Consider the following 16,697-nt stretch of genomic DNA (forward strand, 5'->3'; position numbering starts at 1 on the left):
GCATCTCGAACATTTAGGAGAGACAATATAGAAAATATGGACAATATGTGATCTTTTTTCCAAATTAATAAAGAGAGAGACTTAAATAATCAGAATAATCAATGTGTAATTTATAAAGGTAATTAGCGTCTATAATTAAAATGATTGGTTAGAATGTAACTAAATTTAAGTGTAATGTATGAGAATGATCGAACAGTGTTCAATTAATTAAGTACCAAATTGATGTATAAAAGGAATATTCAAATAATATATTACTTTTATATTTATACTAAATCGAGAATAAAAAAGATATTTTATTATTATCTTAAAAGAAAGAAAAGTCGATTCAGAAATAACAAATCAATAAAAGCGTAATTCTCTTTTAAAAGAATAGAAGAATCAGTTTTGATTCAATAACTGTTTGTAAATAAATATATTTGTACAATTAAATAAAAATATATCACGCTACACAATAAATCGGATATTGTTTTTCTTATTTGCTGATCGATCGTATTGTTAACGGTTAATCGTGTTTTATTAAAAGTTTTTCGTCTTTATTTTTTGTTAAGAATGCTACATTTACTTCATATCGCGAAATAAAAGTATATATTCGGGTATAACAATAGCTCCGTTCGTTTTAGTTGTATTTTCAACACTCTATGTATCTTCTCCTATTCTCCTCCTTTTCTCAAAGCTTGAATACACACTTATTCTGTGTCAGATACAGAAAGGAAATGCAGAAAGAAAGAAAGAAAGTACTGTTAAAATGAACAGTCTTATTATACTTCTAACGTCCCTCTTAGTAAATGTAAGACTTGAAACGAGAGCTTTCAAAATTCTGTTTTCAAATTTCTTAAGATCGCTTACGTATTACCTAAACAAATGTTTTATTTAAAATAAATTTTTCGTTTTTGTAATTTTATTTCTTCACATTAATTTAAATATTCAAAATTTCATTATGCCCGATAATTGTCATCATGAACAATTTTACTGAAATTGCTTACTACTTTAAGCGACAGACGAAGTTTATGGATCTGCAAAAAAAAAAAATCAATCTTGTCACGTGTAAAAAAAAATTATAAGCGTAAGCATAAGCACGCTTTATTAAGCAGCATTATTTATCGTAAATATATCTGTGTTTCAAGGGAAAATAGAATATTCTATGTGTTATATCACAAAAATGGTCCTCTAACAAAGGTGTATCGAAAAATACATCTCTCTTATGGTAAAGAGCATTTACGATAAAAGTAAATCTTTCTTCCGATGAAAATATTAAGGTAATATTATTAAAAAGTGAACGGCTTAGAGAGATATTTCATACTTTATTCTGTGACATGCAATAAAACATTTCATAAAGTATTCGCTCTTTGATATACAATTTTGTTTTGAGACTTTTATATGTAAGACGATAAAAGAAATCGGTTTCTGTGATGAAAATCATATGATTTTATTATAAAAAAATTGCAGGATTTGCAGATCTTATTGCAATTGCTCATTGCAGATATATTATTGCATCTGTGAAAAAAGTAACGACAGTAAGAAATTGGATCTTATTATGTTCCTTATATTTTTTAATTTTTTTTTTTTTTCCTTTTATCATCAAGTAAGAAAGATGTTCCCTGCTTTAAATTGTTAGGATCTTCTTAAGGCTATAAAAGATATAAGATATTCTTTAATGGTTTTATTTGTCGACATTCAGACAATTCATTTGCTCCCTTTTACAGCAATTCTAGAATTCGTTACGGAAAATTAATTGAAAAATGATGAATTTATATTTGAGAATGTAAATCTATCCAAACTAATTAATAAAGTTAAATATAATTTAAAACTTAACGTTTTTATAAAATATATATTTTCCTTTTAGTTTAATATTTATACATATATAGAAAGAAATTGCTACAAGCAATTAAGACATAACTTATTTATAGCTAACAATAAGCTTTCCATCTTTTATATTTTTGTTTGTTTGTTTTTCATTGTTTACTTAAGTAAAGTTTAAAAATTATTCTCCCACAACGTAATTTTTCATTTCGTTGTTATCGTGCACTAAAATTGTAAAATTATAATTGAATATTATTAGTATAAACCCATTTTGTTTTTCAAACTCAAAATTATCGTCGAATATATTACAGCCGCGAAAGGTTCATCTACAACTTAGCGAGGGCGAAAACCGGTGGAGGGCTGCATACAGCGGAATTTTCGCCGGGGACAATTAAGAGTAGAATCTGCAAATTGCGCCATAATACGCAGTGACAAAGAGGTAAACGTCTGCGAGAGGACGTAAGAGAAAAGGAGAAAGGGGGAGAAGATTAATAAGTATGACGAGGAGATACGCGCGCAAGCTATAATATTACGAGCAGAGAGAGAGAGAGAGAGAGAGAGAGAGAGAGAGAGAGAGAGAGAGAGAGAGAGAGGGAGGAGCGGCGTTTAAGGTGAAATATATATACGAAACGCGATACGATGCAACGAAAGATATATCCCGACGATGCCAACTAGAGAGAGAGAGAGAGAGAGAGAGAGAGATTAGATCTCGGCGATTCGCTTCGAAATTAAGCTCGCTTTAATCCCGCGCAACTCCGACGATTAATCTTCCCGCGTACTTCGGTTCGCCGTTCTTCAAGATTCCGACACGTAGCTTTGCCTCTTTCACATGCCGGCTTTACGAGCGATTTGACGAACTGCGAGGATCATCAAAATTAACTTTTCCGTTGCTTCTCACTCGTTCTTGCTTATCAGCACATGTTTTCCTCAAGAGAGATGTTTTTTTTTTTTTTTTCAATTTCTTTTCAAAGTTCGTCACCGACAAAATAAATATATGATATGACGCGCGCGCGCTTATTTTTATCATAATTTAGCCTGATTATGCAGATTTGTTTGGCATAATGATAAACAGCGCGTGTAATATCGATTAATCCATTATGCACATTTAATGGAAAAAATTTCAAATGGAAAATTAAATAAAAAGAGCATATTGGAATGATTTACTAAAATCGAATATAACGAACGTTTTTTTTTTTTTATAAAATTGAACTGGCTCGAGTGAAAAGCTTAAACTTAAGGAAAGTTTCACTTCTCTTTATTTCCCTTTACATTTCCTTCCTGCCTTATTTCTCTCATTTCACATTTTCGACTGATCGCCTGAATATCGGAACAGCCTGTCGGCAACAGATTAATGGTCCATTACCGCGTATCGCTGTCCTTTCGATTTTCTGAGAAGCATCATAGAAAAGAAATGTTGTCTAAAGAAGCATAAATCCTCTTCCTTTCTTTCCACTGTAAGACGATGATACTTATTTATTAAAATAAAGAAGACATTTATTTCACACGAATATTACAATAATAATAGTCTTTTCACAATATTTGACTTACTTCCCAGAATGGAAGATCGCCGGTGGAAAATTAACGCAGAATTGTTCCAGCTCTTATTATATGGTCGCTCGAATTTATTTTTAATTTTTCTAATTGCATTACTACAAAAAAATATTTTTACTTCCGACTTGCTGCCAATCGAAGATTGCGTTTCACCGAGGCTTTTGTTATCTTAATTCTCAGTAATTGTAACATGGTTTGATATCAACGTTCGCACGTGAGTTTCTTATTAATCAAGGATGTTTTATGCGACATAGTTATCACTTATTATTGTGCTAATAAAAAGTTATTGTAAAATTAGAAAGTTATTATAGCGATCCATACTTGGTATTGCTAAAGGAAAATTCTTATCATTGATTTGTGTTCGATGATTATATCATAAAATTGTCTTTGAACATACTAGATATTATTTTTTTCTTATTTTAACAATTATTATTATTATTATTACAAATTTTTTTAGAAATCTTATAAATAGAATATTATAAAGTTTTCTAATGTTAAAAAATATTAAAATGTTGGATTGAAAAATATTATTTCACATCACATCACAAGCTTCCAATTTATTTTCAGATTTTTCTAATCGCATTTTGATTACAAAAAATATTTATGTGAGATTAAGAAGTTATCGGGGCGATCGCATCGCTAAGAAAATATTCCTTACCATTAATATGTGTCCGATTACATCATAAAGTCATTCAATCTTTGAACGTACCATATTAGATATTATTTTTTTTTACAATTATTATGATTACAAATTACGTAGAAATCTTAAGAATGTTATAAAGTTTTCTAATGTTAAAAAAAATATTAAAAGGGGATGAAAAATATCGTTTTCATCATCGCAAATAAATAAACTATCGCATCTTCGTGTTATTATCGTTGCTAATTTCCACGGATTGGATCCGCAGGGTGATCCGCCTCTCGACTCGAAACTGAACGAGGGGAACCGCAGATGAGAAACGCAGATTTAATTGGCAGACAATTAAACGCCGCGGAAGAAACCAGCTATCTATATATATATATATATATATATATATATATATATATATATATATATATCCGAACGGAAACAAAAATCTCGCCTGCGGCTGAAATGGCTCGCGTAAACCGACGATGCAAACCGATATAGCAGGAAAAGGGGGGAAAAAGAAGATCCTTCGACCCATCGGAGGCTTTCGTTGCAAACGCGATAAATAAATAATCCTAATTGCGGCTGAATGGCTCCACCGTGACGGTGAAAAGAGAGATGCATAGAAAAAGGAATGAAGAGAGAGAGCGAGGGAGAGATAGAGCGAGAAAGAGAGAGAGAGAGAGGAAGGAAAATAAAAGCAACCCCCGAGACAATGGCGATCGGTCGGTCGGTCGGTCGGTTTTTTTTTCGTCCGCCACGTACGGTTTTTTTGCCGCCTTTCATCGCACGCAGCCGTTCGTTTCTCCGCGATGATAATACGGCTAATTATTTATTCAGCCGATAAAAGCGACCGACAGGCTTCTAACGCGACGGCTGCAGCCGATATTTACGCGCGTCGTTCTCGCGGGACGCGCGGATAATTTAATTAAGGCAAAATAAACTTGATTGAACGAATGGAATAATTAATCGAAAGTGTAGTTGCTACATATAATTGCTATAAATATTCACGGAAAAGTCCCGTGGTCATCTAATAAATTTGCGCATTTTTTATTCCGCGCAAAGTATACGTATGAAACCCGATATTTATTCGCCCCCTTTTATAAAAATGACGAGAAAGCTTATTTTACTCCTTATTATCATCTTAATTGGTAATTGGTTGTATTAAAAAAAAAAAAAAATAATAATAATAATAATAAAAGGAAATACATAATAATGAATAATATGAGAAAAATTTTCCTATTTTTCTTAAGGGAAATTCTTAAGTGCTTTTAAATTTGATAAAACTTTGGAGCATTTCAAAATATATACGAAATTTGCCCGACGTGAATCAGAGGAAATCCTTTCTCCGGGCATTTTCACCACAGTTGAATTAAACTAAAATAAACCGATTACGCGTCACGTTAATCAGTTAAACATAAAACACTTCCGGGGAGTAAGTGGAGAAAATGGAGAAGGAACCAAAATGGTGAGTGGACGAAGAGAATGGTCGTGCAACCGCGCGAATATAATAAACCCGGCTTTCCTCTTTAATCAATTTTACACGCCGCTTTACAACAATGTTTTAGACAATGTGCACGAGATGGAAAAAAAAAAAAAAAAAAAAAAACAAAAGTAAATAGCTAAAAATTTAGGTGCGCCAGAGACTTAATTAAAGCCTCCAGTGCGTCCGCGCTGTTAATAGGCGATCTCCATTGCGAACGTTCGAAAGATTAAATTATTAAGCGCCGTTTAATTAAATGTCACTCTAATATCAGGATTAATATCAACGGAATTCTCGTCGAGCAACGCAACGAGAACGTGCGATTAGATCTGCAGAAATATGTCATGTTGCTTTACCGCGTGTGTACGTGTAAAAATACATACACACACACACACACACACACACACACACACACACACACACACACACACACACACACACACACACACACACACACACACCACGTAATATGTAACGTCAATCGCGTTAGAAAAACAAGATCTTACGAGCACGTGTAAAAACATTTAATCGGAAACGTTGGAATATTCAGAACTTAAATCCAACTTCTTTCCCCGTCGAAATTAGCTTCGAGAACCTATTATTTAACCTTCGCCCACTCTGGTATGAATGGAAACTGACTAATTAGCGACAGTTATGGTTGCGCGAATATGACACGCCGCGTATCGAATAACACGCTTCGCAACGAGGTGGTGCGTGTTAATGCATATGAAAACGGCGGGAAAGATTATTACAGTGGGAGCGCGGTGAGAGAGAGAGAGAGAGAGAGAGAGATATCTCTTTCCTTTTTTTTTTTTTTTTATGGAAACGTCCTTCACGCCAGGGCCGAGCAGAGTCGTCGCATTAGTATAATTAATGCATAAACGAGAAAGGAGCGCGTTAAACCCCTTTCAGGGATACCCGGCAGTTTTCGTATCGCTATTCGATCGGCACGTAGGGTAATAACGAGCATGTTGCATAAATACGATCAGATAATACATTAGGTCATTGCATACGGAAACGTCGTAAGCGTATTCGCGAAAGCGCGGGATTAGCCGAGCGCAGTTTGCGGGAGCAGAGGTTTGCAGGTCGAGCGATTAATGGCGCGTCTCGCGCGCGCGATGCGAAGACCAAGTCCCGTCGACGGCGGCAAGTTGTTTTTAATTAAAAGGTGCCCCTCCCCCCCCCCCCCGTCTGCTCGGTGGCACGAGTTTTCAGAAGAACTGTCGCGCGAACCGTCTTTCTTCTTCCGCTTCAATTAGATCTCTTGATAACGCGGCGTAGATACGCGTGTAAACGTCCGCTCGCGTGCGTAAGAGCGAGCGTGCGTGCGTGTGTGCGTGCGTGCGTGCGTGCGTGCATGCGTACACGCGACATATATTCCGAATTGGTTTAATTAAAATGCCGACCTTTTCTTTAATTACAGCCATCGCAGGTCGTCGCAAACGGTCTGTCGCTTATGTCTCTCTCTCTCTCTCTCTCTCTCTCTCTCTCTCTCTCTCTGAATCGTGTGCACAAGGATCGTGATATGAATTGCGCTATTTAGAAGCGAGGCAGGAGCGAGGCGACGTCTTCTGACAAAACGCTGGAAAACACTACATGCGCGAATGTTGAAAAGTTAATTTTTTTAACACTTAGATCCGCATTTGTAAAACATTACGTGAAGAGAGAGAGAGAGAGAGAGAGAGAGAGAGAGAGAGAGAGAGAAATTTCTTCTCTTTTCTCATAAACATAATTTTAAACATAATTAAAAGGCTACAAAAGGCTATGCAACGTTTTAAATTTATATTTTTAAAAAACAAGTTGCGAGATTATAAGTTTATTTTTCTAACGCTCAGATCTGTAAAGCATTACGTAAAGAGAGAGAAATTTCTTCTCTTTTCTTATAAACATAATTTTAAACATAATTAAAAGACTACACTGTACACTCAACGTTTTAAATTTATATTTTTTAGAAAACACATAAATTATGAGATTATTTAAAAAGATGGAAATTATGTATGAAAAAAAAAAAAAATCGAAATTTCGTAGTGATATTCAAACATGTCAGATTTAAATTTGCTCAGAGATACATATAGAATTCTGTCAGGGTCTTTTAACATATCCAGCCTTTACGACTAGAGGACAAAAAGTTAGAAACTTAGATTAGAATCTATATGAGCGAGATAAAAGATTTCAATTAAAATTTCCGATTTATTTATTTACATTTTTACACACATTTATATTTACAACTGTGCACATTTATAATTATTGCAAACAGTACATACACAATAGACGTCATTATTCTGTGCAATAATTATCAACTTCAAACCGCGGTAACCGCCCGTCAAGGTTTTCTATAGGTGAAACGTAGGGTGTAAAGGTAAAATAATTTTTTCCGAGACGCCACATCGCGGAAAAAACGGCAGATGAAGAATATAAAGGGCGAAGAGAAAAAATGCAACGGAACGAACGGGCATGAAATTAAAAACGAAGCGTGTGGAACGGAATGAGCGAAATTGAGGATCTTCACGTGAAATGTTGGAGATAATATCAAATCATCTGCGCAGATGTGTGATTTAATATTTCATTAGGATTTATCTCTATATGCATTTCTATGTTACGTATAAAAAAAAGCTCTATGCAAGCTCATTACTTACGCACACAAATCCGATGTTTTTTAATGTAACGTATATGTGTCCTTTGTAGAATCTAAAAAAAAAAAAAAAACGTTGACGTTTTTCACGGCTATCAAAGACAAAAATATTTATATTTATATTTTAAGTAATTAATGTGGCATAGAAGATATGCATGTATATGTGTGTGTGTGTGTGTGTGTGTGTGTGTGTGTGTGTGTATGTTGCGCGCACTTTGCTCTCCTTCCCTCTCTCTTTCCCCCCCTCCCCTCTCACTCTCTCTCTGTTTTGTGTGTGTGTGTGTGTGTGTGTGTGTGTGTGTGTGTGTGTGTGTGTGTGTGTGCGCGCGTGTGCGTATGTTGCGCGCACTTTGCTCTCCTTCCCTCTCTCTTTCCCCCCCTCCCCTCTCACTCTCTCTCTGTTGTATGTGTGTTTGTGTGTGTGTGCGTGTGTCGACCAATTTGTAAGAAAAAGACACTGTTAATTTAACTTTAATGACTTTTCTCAATCTCGCGGTTATTCGCCAATCATCGATTTATACATGTTGAATCTGATACGCAATTTGAACTCTTGAAAATTATCTCTAATGCTGTTTCCCGTTTAATGTAATAAGTTGTAAAAAAAAAAAAAAAAAAAAAAAAAAAAATAACTTCGAAATACGTCTTTAAAGTTGGAAACTTCGATTAAGTCTGAGGACTTGATTCTTCTGCTGTCCGCTGTTTTACGGAAGTAGCCGGTATTTCGCCTTCATCACGGAATTACCTTGAAGTTAATTGAGTGTCGGTAAATAATTTGGATAATCATAAACGGTCCCCCTCCCCCACCGCTCTTCTCGTGAAGCCGTGGTCTCGTTCGCATTCAGGTCCATTATACAGCGCTCTCATCGACCACCCAGCGCAAAATATTGGAGGAATATTAACGACGACCGGGTGGCGGTGGACCAAGGAAGCAATTTCGCGAGCGGGCAGATTTGCGAAGCTTTCAGCCGGAAAGACCGTCCATGTCCCGGTGCTTAACAATTTCACAAGTTTGCCGTCCAGGCGGCTTACAGTTTACGCGACGGTGGCTTTGTTCTCACTTCGAGGCACTTACGACTTCGTAAAACCCTCAGATCCCAGACGGCCAGAAAGAGAGAGAGAAAGTAGAGTTGAATGTACATATTTCATGTTCAAGAACTGAAGTCGCCGCGAAACATTTCGCTTGGTAACATTTATGTCTTTCACCTGGCAAATAATTATAGATAGGAGCAAAAATGATTATACTTATATTATGTAAATTAAAATGATTAAATAATGCCTATAATTGTCTTATAGCAAGGTATAAAGGCAAATAATTATTAGTTCATTGTCATTTTATTATTTCAATTTCTTGAAAGAATCATTCTTTGTACTTCACTTCCATTTCAATATAGATTTAATACAACTTCGTATTATCTTGCACTTTTTCGAAATTATCTAGCTTATTTCAAACTAGTTTGAGAAACGTTGTTCCAGACTTCGATGTAAATCTGCAAGGTGCATCCTATTTCAAGAATAACGAATTTTGTTATTATTAATAAATTTGTCTCAAATGTATTCAGTAAATTTTTAACAACAAATGTTAAAAATATATCTTTTAGAGATTTAATTTTATCTAATAAAATATAATTTTAGCCGATATGAATAATATGATATTTCTCATTAATATAATTATATATTACATTATGTTATGTTCTATTTCCTATTCTAGTTTTAGCAATATATATATATATATATATATATATATATATATATATCTGAAAGTTTATGTATCTTTGAATTATATATTAATATTATATATTTATATTATAATTATAATTATAATATATTATAATTATATATATTAATTTATATATTAATCCAAAGACATTTTTATGATAAACAAATAAACAATAAAGCAACAAATCACGCAAACATGTTGAAACTTATTAGATGTTTTAATACTTTTCCTTAGAGAGACAAAAAATATTATTATAAAAAAAAATTAAACAAATAAAACATTAGTTAAACAAGATATTTAAAAAAATGTATAAAAGGGTTTTAAAAACAAGTTCAAACCGACAAAAAAATAACTTTTCAACTTATATTTGTAAACAATTTTAAAAGATAAATACACGATTCTTGTGTTTCCTGTGATCAAATAATAAGAAACAAACGTAAAATAGCAGCGACACATCGGCAACGTGCATGAAGATATTCTCTTTTTTCATGTTACATGCTGGCAAAATGATGACTGCGCGTTAATATTCGTAAAATACATTCAATATTCCTGTTTATATTCTCGGACACCGTCTACTTTTTTACTCGTGCGCATACGCAAAATAATTTGTAAAATCTTTTCACATGCGGGGAAAATATTCCGTCGAACGTCGTAGAATTCTTTCTCTTCTCTAAATCATATTTCATTTCACGTTTTGCGAATGCTCTCTCTCTCTCCTTTTCACACACCGCTTTAAAAATGTGATTAAGAAAATGCAACATTTCGCTATCACCGTATGCTTTCCCCTTTACTTTTGGCTTTTTCCTGCAAAATTCAGGATACTGGCATTATAAAATTAGTTCACCACAACGTAGAAGCACGAAAATATTTTACTTGGTAACCATAAAAAATTATGTGTGTTTAGAAAAAAATGTGTAAACTACTGCTTTAAAAATAGTGTATGTTTTTTAATTCTTATAAATATTTTGCCCATAAAATATATATATATATATATATATATATATATATATATATATATAAATGTATGCGCGTGTATGCACGCGTACACGCACGGACGCACACATACAATATTTTATGATTACATTGCACAAAATATCCGATTCGAAAATTTCATATTTAATTAAATATAATTAGTAAATTAAATATAATTGTATCCGCGTGTATAAATGTATCGCTTCTTAACTATCGTTAGATTTGTTTTTGCAAAAACGTGTTTATGTCGCGAACCGAAGCAAACAGCTTTGATCGAAAACAGCTGATCACGTATTATATTCTCGTAATGATCGAAAACTCGTGTTTTTCTTTGATTGGCGAAGATTTTCTCGAAAAAAGACACGATCGAATTCGGCGAATTTTTGCGAGATTCGCGACACACTCCAAAATCGCCCGCTAAGAGTGAAAGACGATTTCCGAGAGCTCGCGCATTGTATAATGTCATCTTGAATAAAGTGGAATAAAATATCATACAATTATACTCGATATTCATTTCCTACATTTATGTAACATTTTTTTTTGTTAATAAATCTCTTTCGAATATTATAATTAAACAACGTTCAGTATAAACCATAAACAGAGAATTAACATTCTCTCTCTCTCTCTCTCTCTCTCTCACACACACACACACACACACACACACACACACACACACACACACACACACAAACTTTCACGTCACTTAACGAGCAACTTCGACCACAACGGTGTCCTCAAGACTGTCTGTCTCTTGAAGGGCACCGGAATATGGCGACCGGATGTATGCAACATAACCCAGACTGACATGAATTCGTGCAAACAGGGTTGTACGAGAGAGGGTGTACTGTAAAACGTGTGTATCTTGGCCGTGGCGCCGGGGCTCGCTAAATTAAACAAGGGCCTAAAGGATCGCCCCTAATTTACGTAGCTCGCTAATTCAGCCCTCTTCCGTCCGCCTCAACCTCCCCCCCTCCGTCGCTCTTCGTTCTCTTTCTCGCTCCTTGTTTAAGCGAGTATCGTCGTCCGTTCTCTCGTGTTGCAGGCTCTCCGTTACGGATTTCCGTGGTAAAATCCCTCATCTCTCCCTCCCGCAGCGGCAGTATCTCTTTTCCCGGATTGGATAATGGGATTATTTACCCTTCGGTGCGCAGATTCACGTCATTCACGAGCTAAATCTGCATCGAGAATTACGTACGGAGGTAATGAGATTGCAACGGATATATGGAAGAGACGATGCAGATTTGTGTTATGAAGCGTGCGTCGCAGTTTCACGCAAATCTCTGTCACTTTTTTTTTTTAAACGTTTATTAGACACTGTCACGATTGCCGTTAAACGAGGATAATCAATATTAATAAATGGTCAGGTAAGTTTTTGAATACCCTTTAAATTACAATTTCTCACATGGAGAAGAAACTTTTGTTAAAGAATGTAAAAATATGATCAGATACAAATACGAAAATAATTTCGTTGGGGTTATTATATTAATTATTATATCAATATGTATATATGATTTATATAATATGACGATAATGACAATGCAATTTTTTTTTTATATTTTAGCAATCTTTGTCTATCCGAACTGTCTTATATAATTATTTTCCGTTGACAGAGATGAGGAGGTGCGCGTCCTGAATAAGTGTTAAAGCGGCCCGTAATTTTTATTTGACTTTAATTATATTATGAACTTATTAAAGACTATCTTCTCTTTTGATTTTGATAATAAATTTCGAAAGCGTGGTTAACGACAAGGTCATCGAACAGGTTATGAAGTTTAACTATCTCGGAGTAGAAACATCGACAGGAATAATTAGAGAAGTTCAAACCCAGAGAAATAAGACGAACCGAATCTAAGCGTTACGGGCTGTATCGATCTCCACTTTTGAAACATCCTATATATATATATATATATATATATCAAAATTTGGTGTATATCGTTTTAGCCTGTAATAAAATTCGCCCGATAGTCTCAAAAATCCGAACGCAGGTAGCGCCGATGAAAAATGCAACGGGATAAGATCCCGGAATCGGTGCGACGCGCCGACAATACGAAAACGCGAAGCGGAGCGGAGCGAAGCGTAGCGAGTAATCCGCGTTCGTCGTATGCACGCATGCGCGACAGTTATCAAGCTCTATTTCGCGACGCGACACACAATCTATCTCGCCGACGCGCGCTCGAATAAGAGGATTATTACTTCTCTCATCTGCATCACTCCGAAATGCAAGATGACTTAACTGATGGGAAAACTGGTCCACAGTTCTCCCCTCGCTCTCGCCCCTCCCCTCCCCTCCCCCCGAATACGAGAAACGCACAATTTCCGTTCCTCCGCGCGCGAAGCGCGCGAGCACGTAGCTTATCTTTCCGGTCGCGCGATGGCACGTGACTTTCGACGTTAAGTATGAGCCGGTGGAGAGAGAGAGAGAGAGAGAGAGAGAGAGAGAGAGCGCCGGTGATCCTTTCCGGGGGTGGCGGCAACACCCTCGTTGTAATTATAAGGCGCGAGAGATAACGCGCAGCGCGATATAAATCCTCATTATTGGCCGCGCGCTTTTTCTCATCTCTATACCCGCCCGAATCGCGAACCGTGTTTTTCCGCCCTTCAGTTATGGGAAATTATACGACAAAGTTTCGCGGTGTTTCGGTGTATCGTACCTACCCCCCCCCCCCCCCCGGCGCATCGCCGCGAACACGCGGGGCGAAATGAAGAACCTCCGTCGAGATGTGTGATTTTGCGGTCGCAATTTCGGTCGCGGCGAAGCGGCGCGCGTTGTCGTTGCTACATTTTGCCGCTATAATTGTTCCAAACGCAGAAACGCAGAACCGATAAACTGATATCGAGGGTTCAGCTGCAAAATGTTAAAACGCCGGGAAAAAGTGATACGCGCGGTTCATTCATTATCGTTATCCGCTATTTGACAAAATCATTCGTCTGATAATAATTTGTCATCACAACTATTGTAAAAATATGTTATGATTAATAATAATAATTTATAATATATTAGAATTTGTAATTTCTGTTTGAAGGATAAAATGGGGGGGAGGGGGGGAGGGAATATATATATATATATATAAGACAGAAATTGTATCGTTCGGGTTTGAAAGAGGAAGAGGAGTTAAAAATATTATGATATTAAATATCAATATAAGATTTAAAAGGACGTAAATGTACTTAATTCGCTCCTCCCCTCCCCCCCCCGCCGCCACCGGTTTTTTCTTTAATGCCGCGGAGCGCAATAAATAACAAAAGAAAAGGAGAAGGAATACATAATGGTATTCATAATTTCCAAGGATGACGTCGTTATATCGGGGGTCGATGCAACGATAAAAGCTCGCAAATTGAAATATCGGCCGCTCGTGCTTTCCTCAAGAACGTTTCGCGGCTAATTTAGCAAGCGTGTCTCGCGGCTAATTTGCATGCGTTGTTTGCCCACGGTCATACCTCCGCCGATATTTCTTTCTTACGCCGCCTCCTTCGTGACAAATACAATGCACAGCTCTATCTACTGTCGAGCTACTACCTCGTTGGAAGAGAGCATCGTAAAGGCTTGCGCGATTTACACATCTTAAACTTATGACTCCCCGCCGCCTGCATAATGCGATAGGGTTCTCCACTCTGCTAATGACTTGAATATTTCATGAAACTTGTGTACGACGATAAACCCAACTATATAATGCAAGGTGTCCTCAAACTCAAATCTTACTAATTGCAGACGCTTCAAAATTGGGTAAATTGAGTTTTACGGGTTTTAAATTTCAACCTTTTTTTTTTTTTTTTTTTTGATAAATTTTGTATCAGTGATAATTTTCTCTCTGTTGAAATTATCCGTTTTGACTTGACTAAGATTTTCTAAAATTTGAAAATCTGAAAATAATTTTGGTGGATCATCAAAAATAATTAAGTAAGGATGCTTAATATTGCAAACATTTTTTTTTTTTTTCATATTCTAGGAAATTGAATCAATTCGAACACTCTACGTAATTATTTTGATGACCTAATAAAATTTTTTTCGAATCTCATATCAAATTTTTAAATATTTAAGCAAAACCATTTTTTCTGTGTACGTTAGATAGAAAAACTAAAAATTAACTTTTAAATCAAGGTTAATTTCTTGTATAATTCTCATATAAGTAAAAATATAATCTTCTTAAAAATTTTAGTTTTGATTGAATTTATTTGATACAATACATTACTTTTGCTCAGCTCAACATCTTCTATACGAAGATTATAATATAAGAATATATCTATATTCGCAATCGATACAATCTCAATCAAATCAAGAAAATTGTTCTAAGAAGATTATAATATTCTTGCTTATATATGGGAAAAATCGATATTGATTTAATACACTAATATTTTTTTTTTCCGCGTGCTCATCCCCGTGAAGCGATTCGCAAATCGTGACCGCATCTCGGACCGCAGAACCATGTTGTACGTAATCCGTGTTGATCGCACGATAAGTATCATCTCGTGCGGTTTTCATTCGCGGTCGATTGATTCAGATTCGAACGTGTCACAAAGCCAGCCATAACTCCGCGCCGAAACCATAACGCCCGACGGTATCTGCGCATCGCTATATCTCTCATACAGAGTGCGTGAATGTGGGTTAACAATCGAGTTAATTTCCTGGCACGGATAACTGGCCGGCCGGCCGGCAGGCCGCCGCCATTTGTATTCCGCTACGATTATTCGCCGGAGGAAATTCGCGGATCGAAGGCGGGAGCGCGAGCACGTGTCACGTCCTTCCGCTTCGGCGTTTTACCATGTAAATCCGGCGCTTAAGCTCGCGATCAAATGAGCTCGGCGATTCGCGCAACGAAAATCTGGAGACGAAAATCACCGCCCGGGCTAATTTCAATTACGCAACAATGACATGTAAAGTGCCCACTTTTGTGTCGGCTAACTGTGTTGGCTGTGCGAATAACTGTCGTTGTACGTTGAAAATTTAATGCTGTCTGCTTACTGTACTTTAATCCATTTAATCTCTCCCGTGTTATAACTTGAGGATATAATTATTACGTAGCACCAAATCATTTTCAACCTTACCTTACCTAATTGAACAACTACATTTTAAAAATATAAACACGAAAAATAATCTTAAATATTAGAATATTTTTCTCAAACGCATTCGTATTATACAATATCGTATTCTATGGAATTGCAATAACATAAAAAAAACAGAGATATTTAATATAGCTTGCCATGTAATGTAAATATCGGTAAATTATTAATTTTAAATCTCGTCTCGTTTATATAATTAATATAAATTTTAATATACAATTCTATTTCATATCTTTTTGAATTCTAGAGTCCTTCGACTGGTCGCGAATGGCATGAAGCTAGCTATAACCCGATGGAAAAATAGAAAGGAACGAACTTTGTGGTATGGAAAAATAGAAAGGAACGAATCAACTTTCTTAAGAATTGTCCGAAAAAGAAGGCCGAGAGGGAGAAAAGGGAAGGAAGAGAGAAAGAGAGAGAGAGAGAGAGAGAGAGAGAGGGGGGGGGCAGAGGAGTACAAGCGGTTCGTGAGAATGGTGTAGGACGAATATTTGCAATTCCGGCTGCGCTATTACGGTGGTCTGCACGCAACAATGTTGCATACGTGCCGAGACAAATTTTTCGCCATTCCAACGGCGACACGGTGGCTTTTTTGCCACGCGTCGAGATATCATCTCGATTCACTGTTAACACGGCAGCCTTCCATCTCGCTGCCTTTTCTTCGGTCGGGAAATCATAAAAAAGAAAAATACAAAGTCATAAAGACAAAATGAGGAAAAAAGAAAGAAAAAGAAAGTGGCAAAATTAATAATTCCTATCTACGTTATTAAATTAACAATGTTGATCTTGATTCCATCCATTTTCAGTGAGAAGCGAAAATTGTCTTGCTTAAATCCATTAAAACTCTAAAAACTCTTGT

General features: G+C 36.0%; 1 protein-coding gene across 9 annotated transcripts in view; it reads right to left on the reverse strand.

Annotated features, from left to right (window-relative positions):
* The window catches only part of Con (leucine rich repeat protein connectin), a 154,529-nt gene that overhangs the window by 23,172 nt on the left and 114,660 nt on the right, over positions 1-16,697 (reverse strand). For 4 of the 9 annotated variants that reach the window (XM_089075525.1, XM_089075533.1, XM_089075530.1 and 1 more), the window contains one exon: positions 8,096-8,147. The exons of the other annotated variants lie outside the window; for them this stretch is intronic. In XM_089075525.1, the coding sequence (XP_088931651.1) occupies positions 8,096-8,147 (52 nt within the window). The remainder of the gene's footprint in view (positions 1-8,095; positions 8,148-16,697) is intronic. 9 annotated transcript variants of the gene reach the window in all.

The sequence above is a fragment of the Pogonomyrmex barbatus genome, unplaced genomic scaffold, assembly GCF_055798465.1.
Source record: "Pogonomyrmex barbatus isolate J1 unplaced genomic scaffold, ASM5579846v1 scaffold19, whole genome shotgun sequence".
NCBI lineage: Eukaryota > Metazoa > Arthropoda > Insecta > Hymenoptera > Formicidae > Pogonomyrmex > Pogonomyrmex barbatus.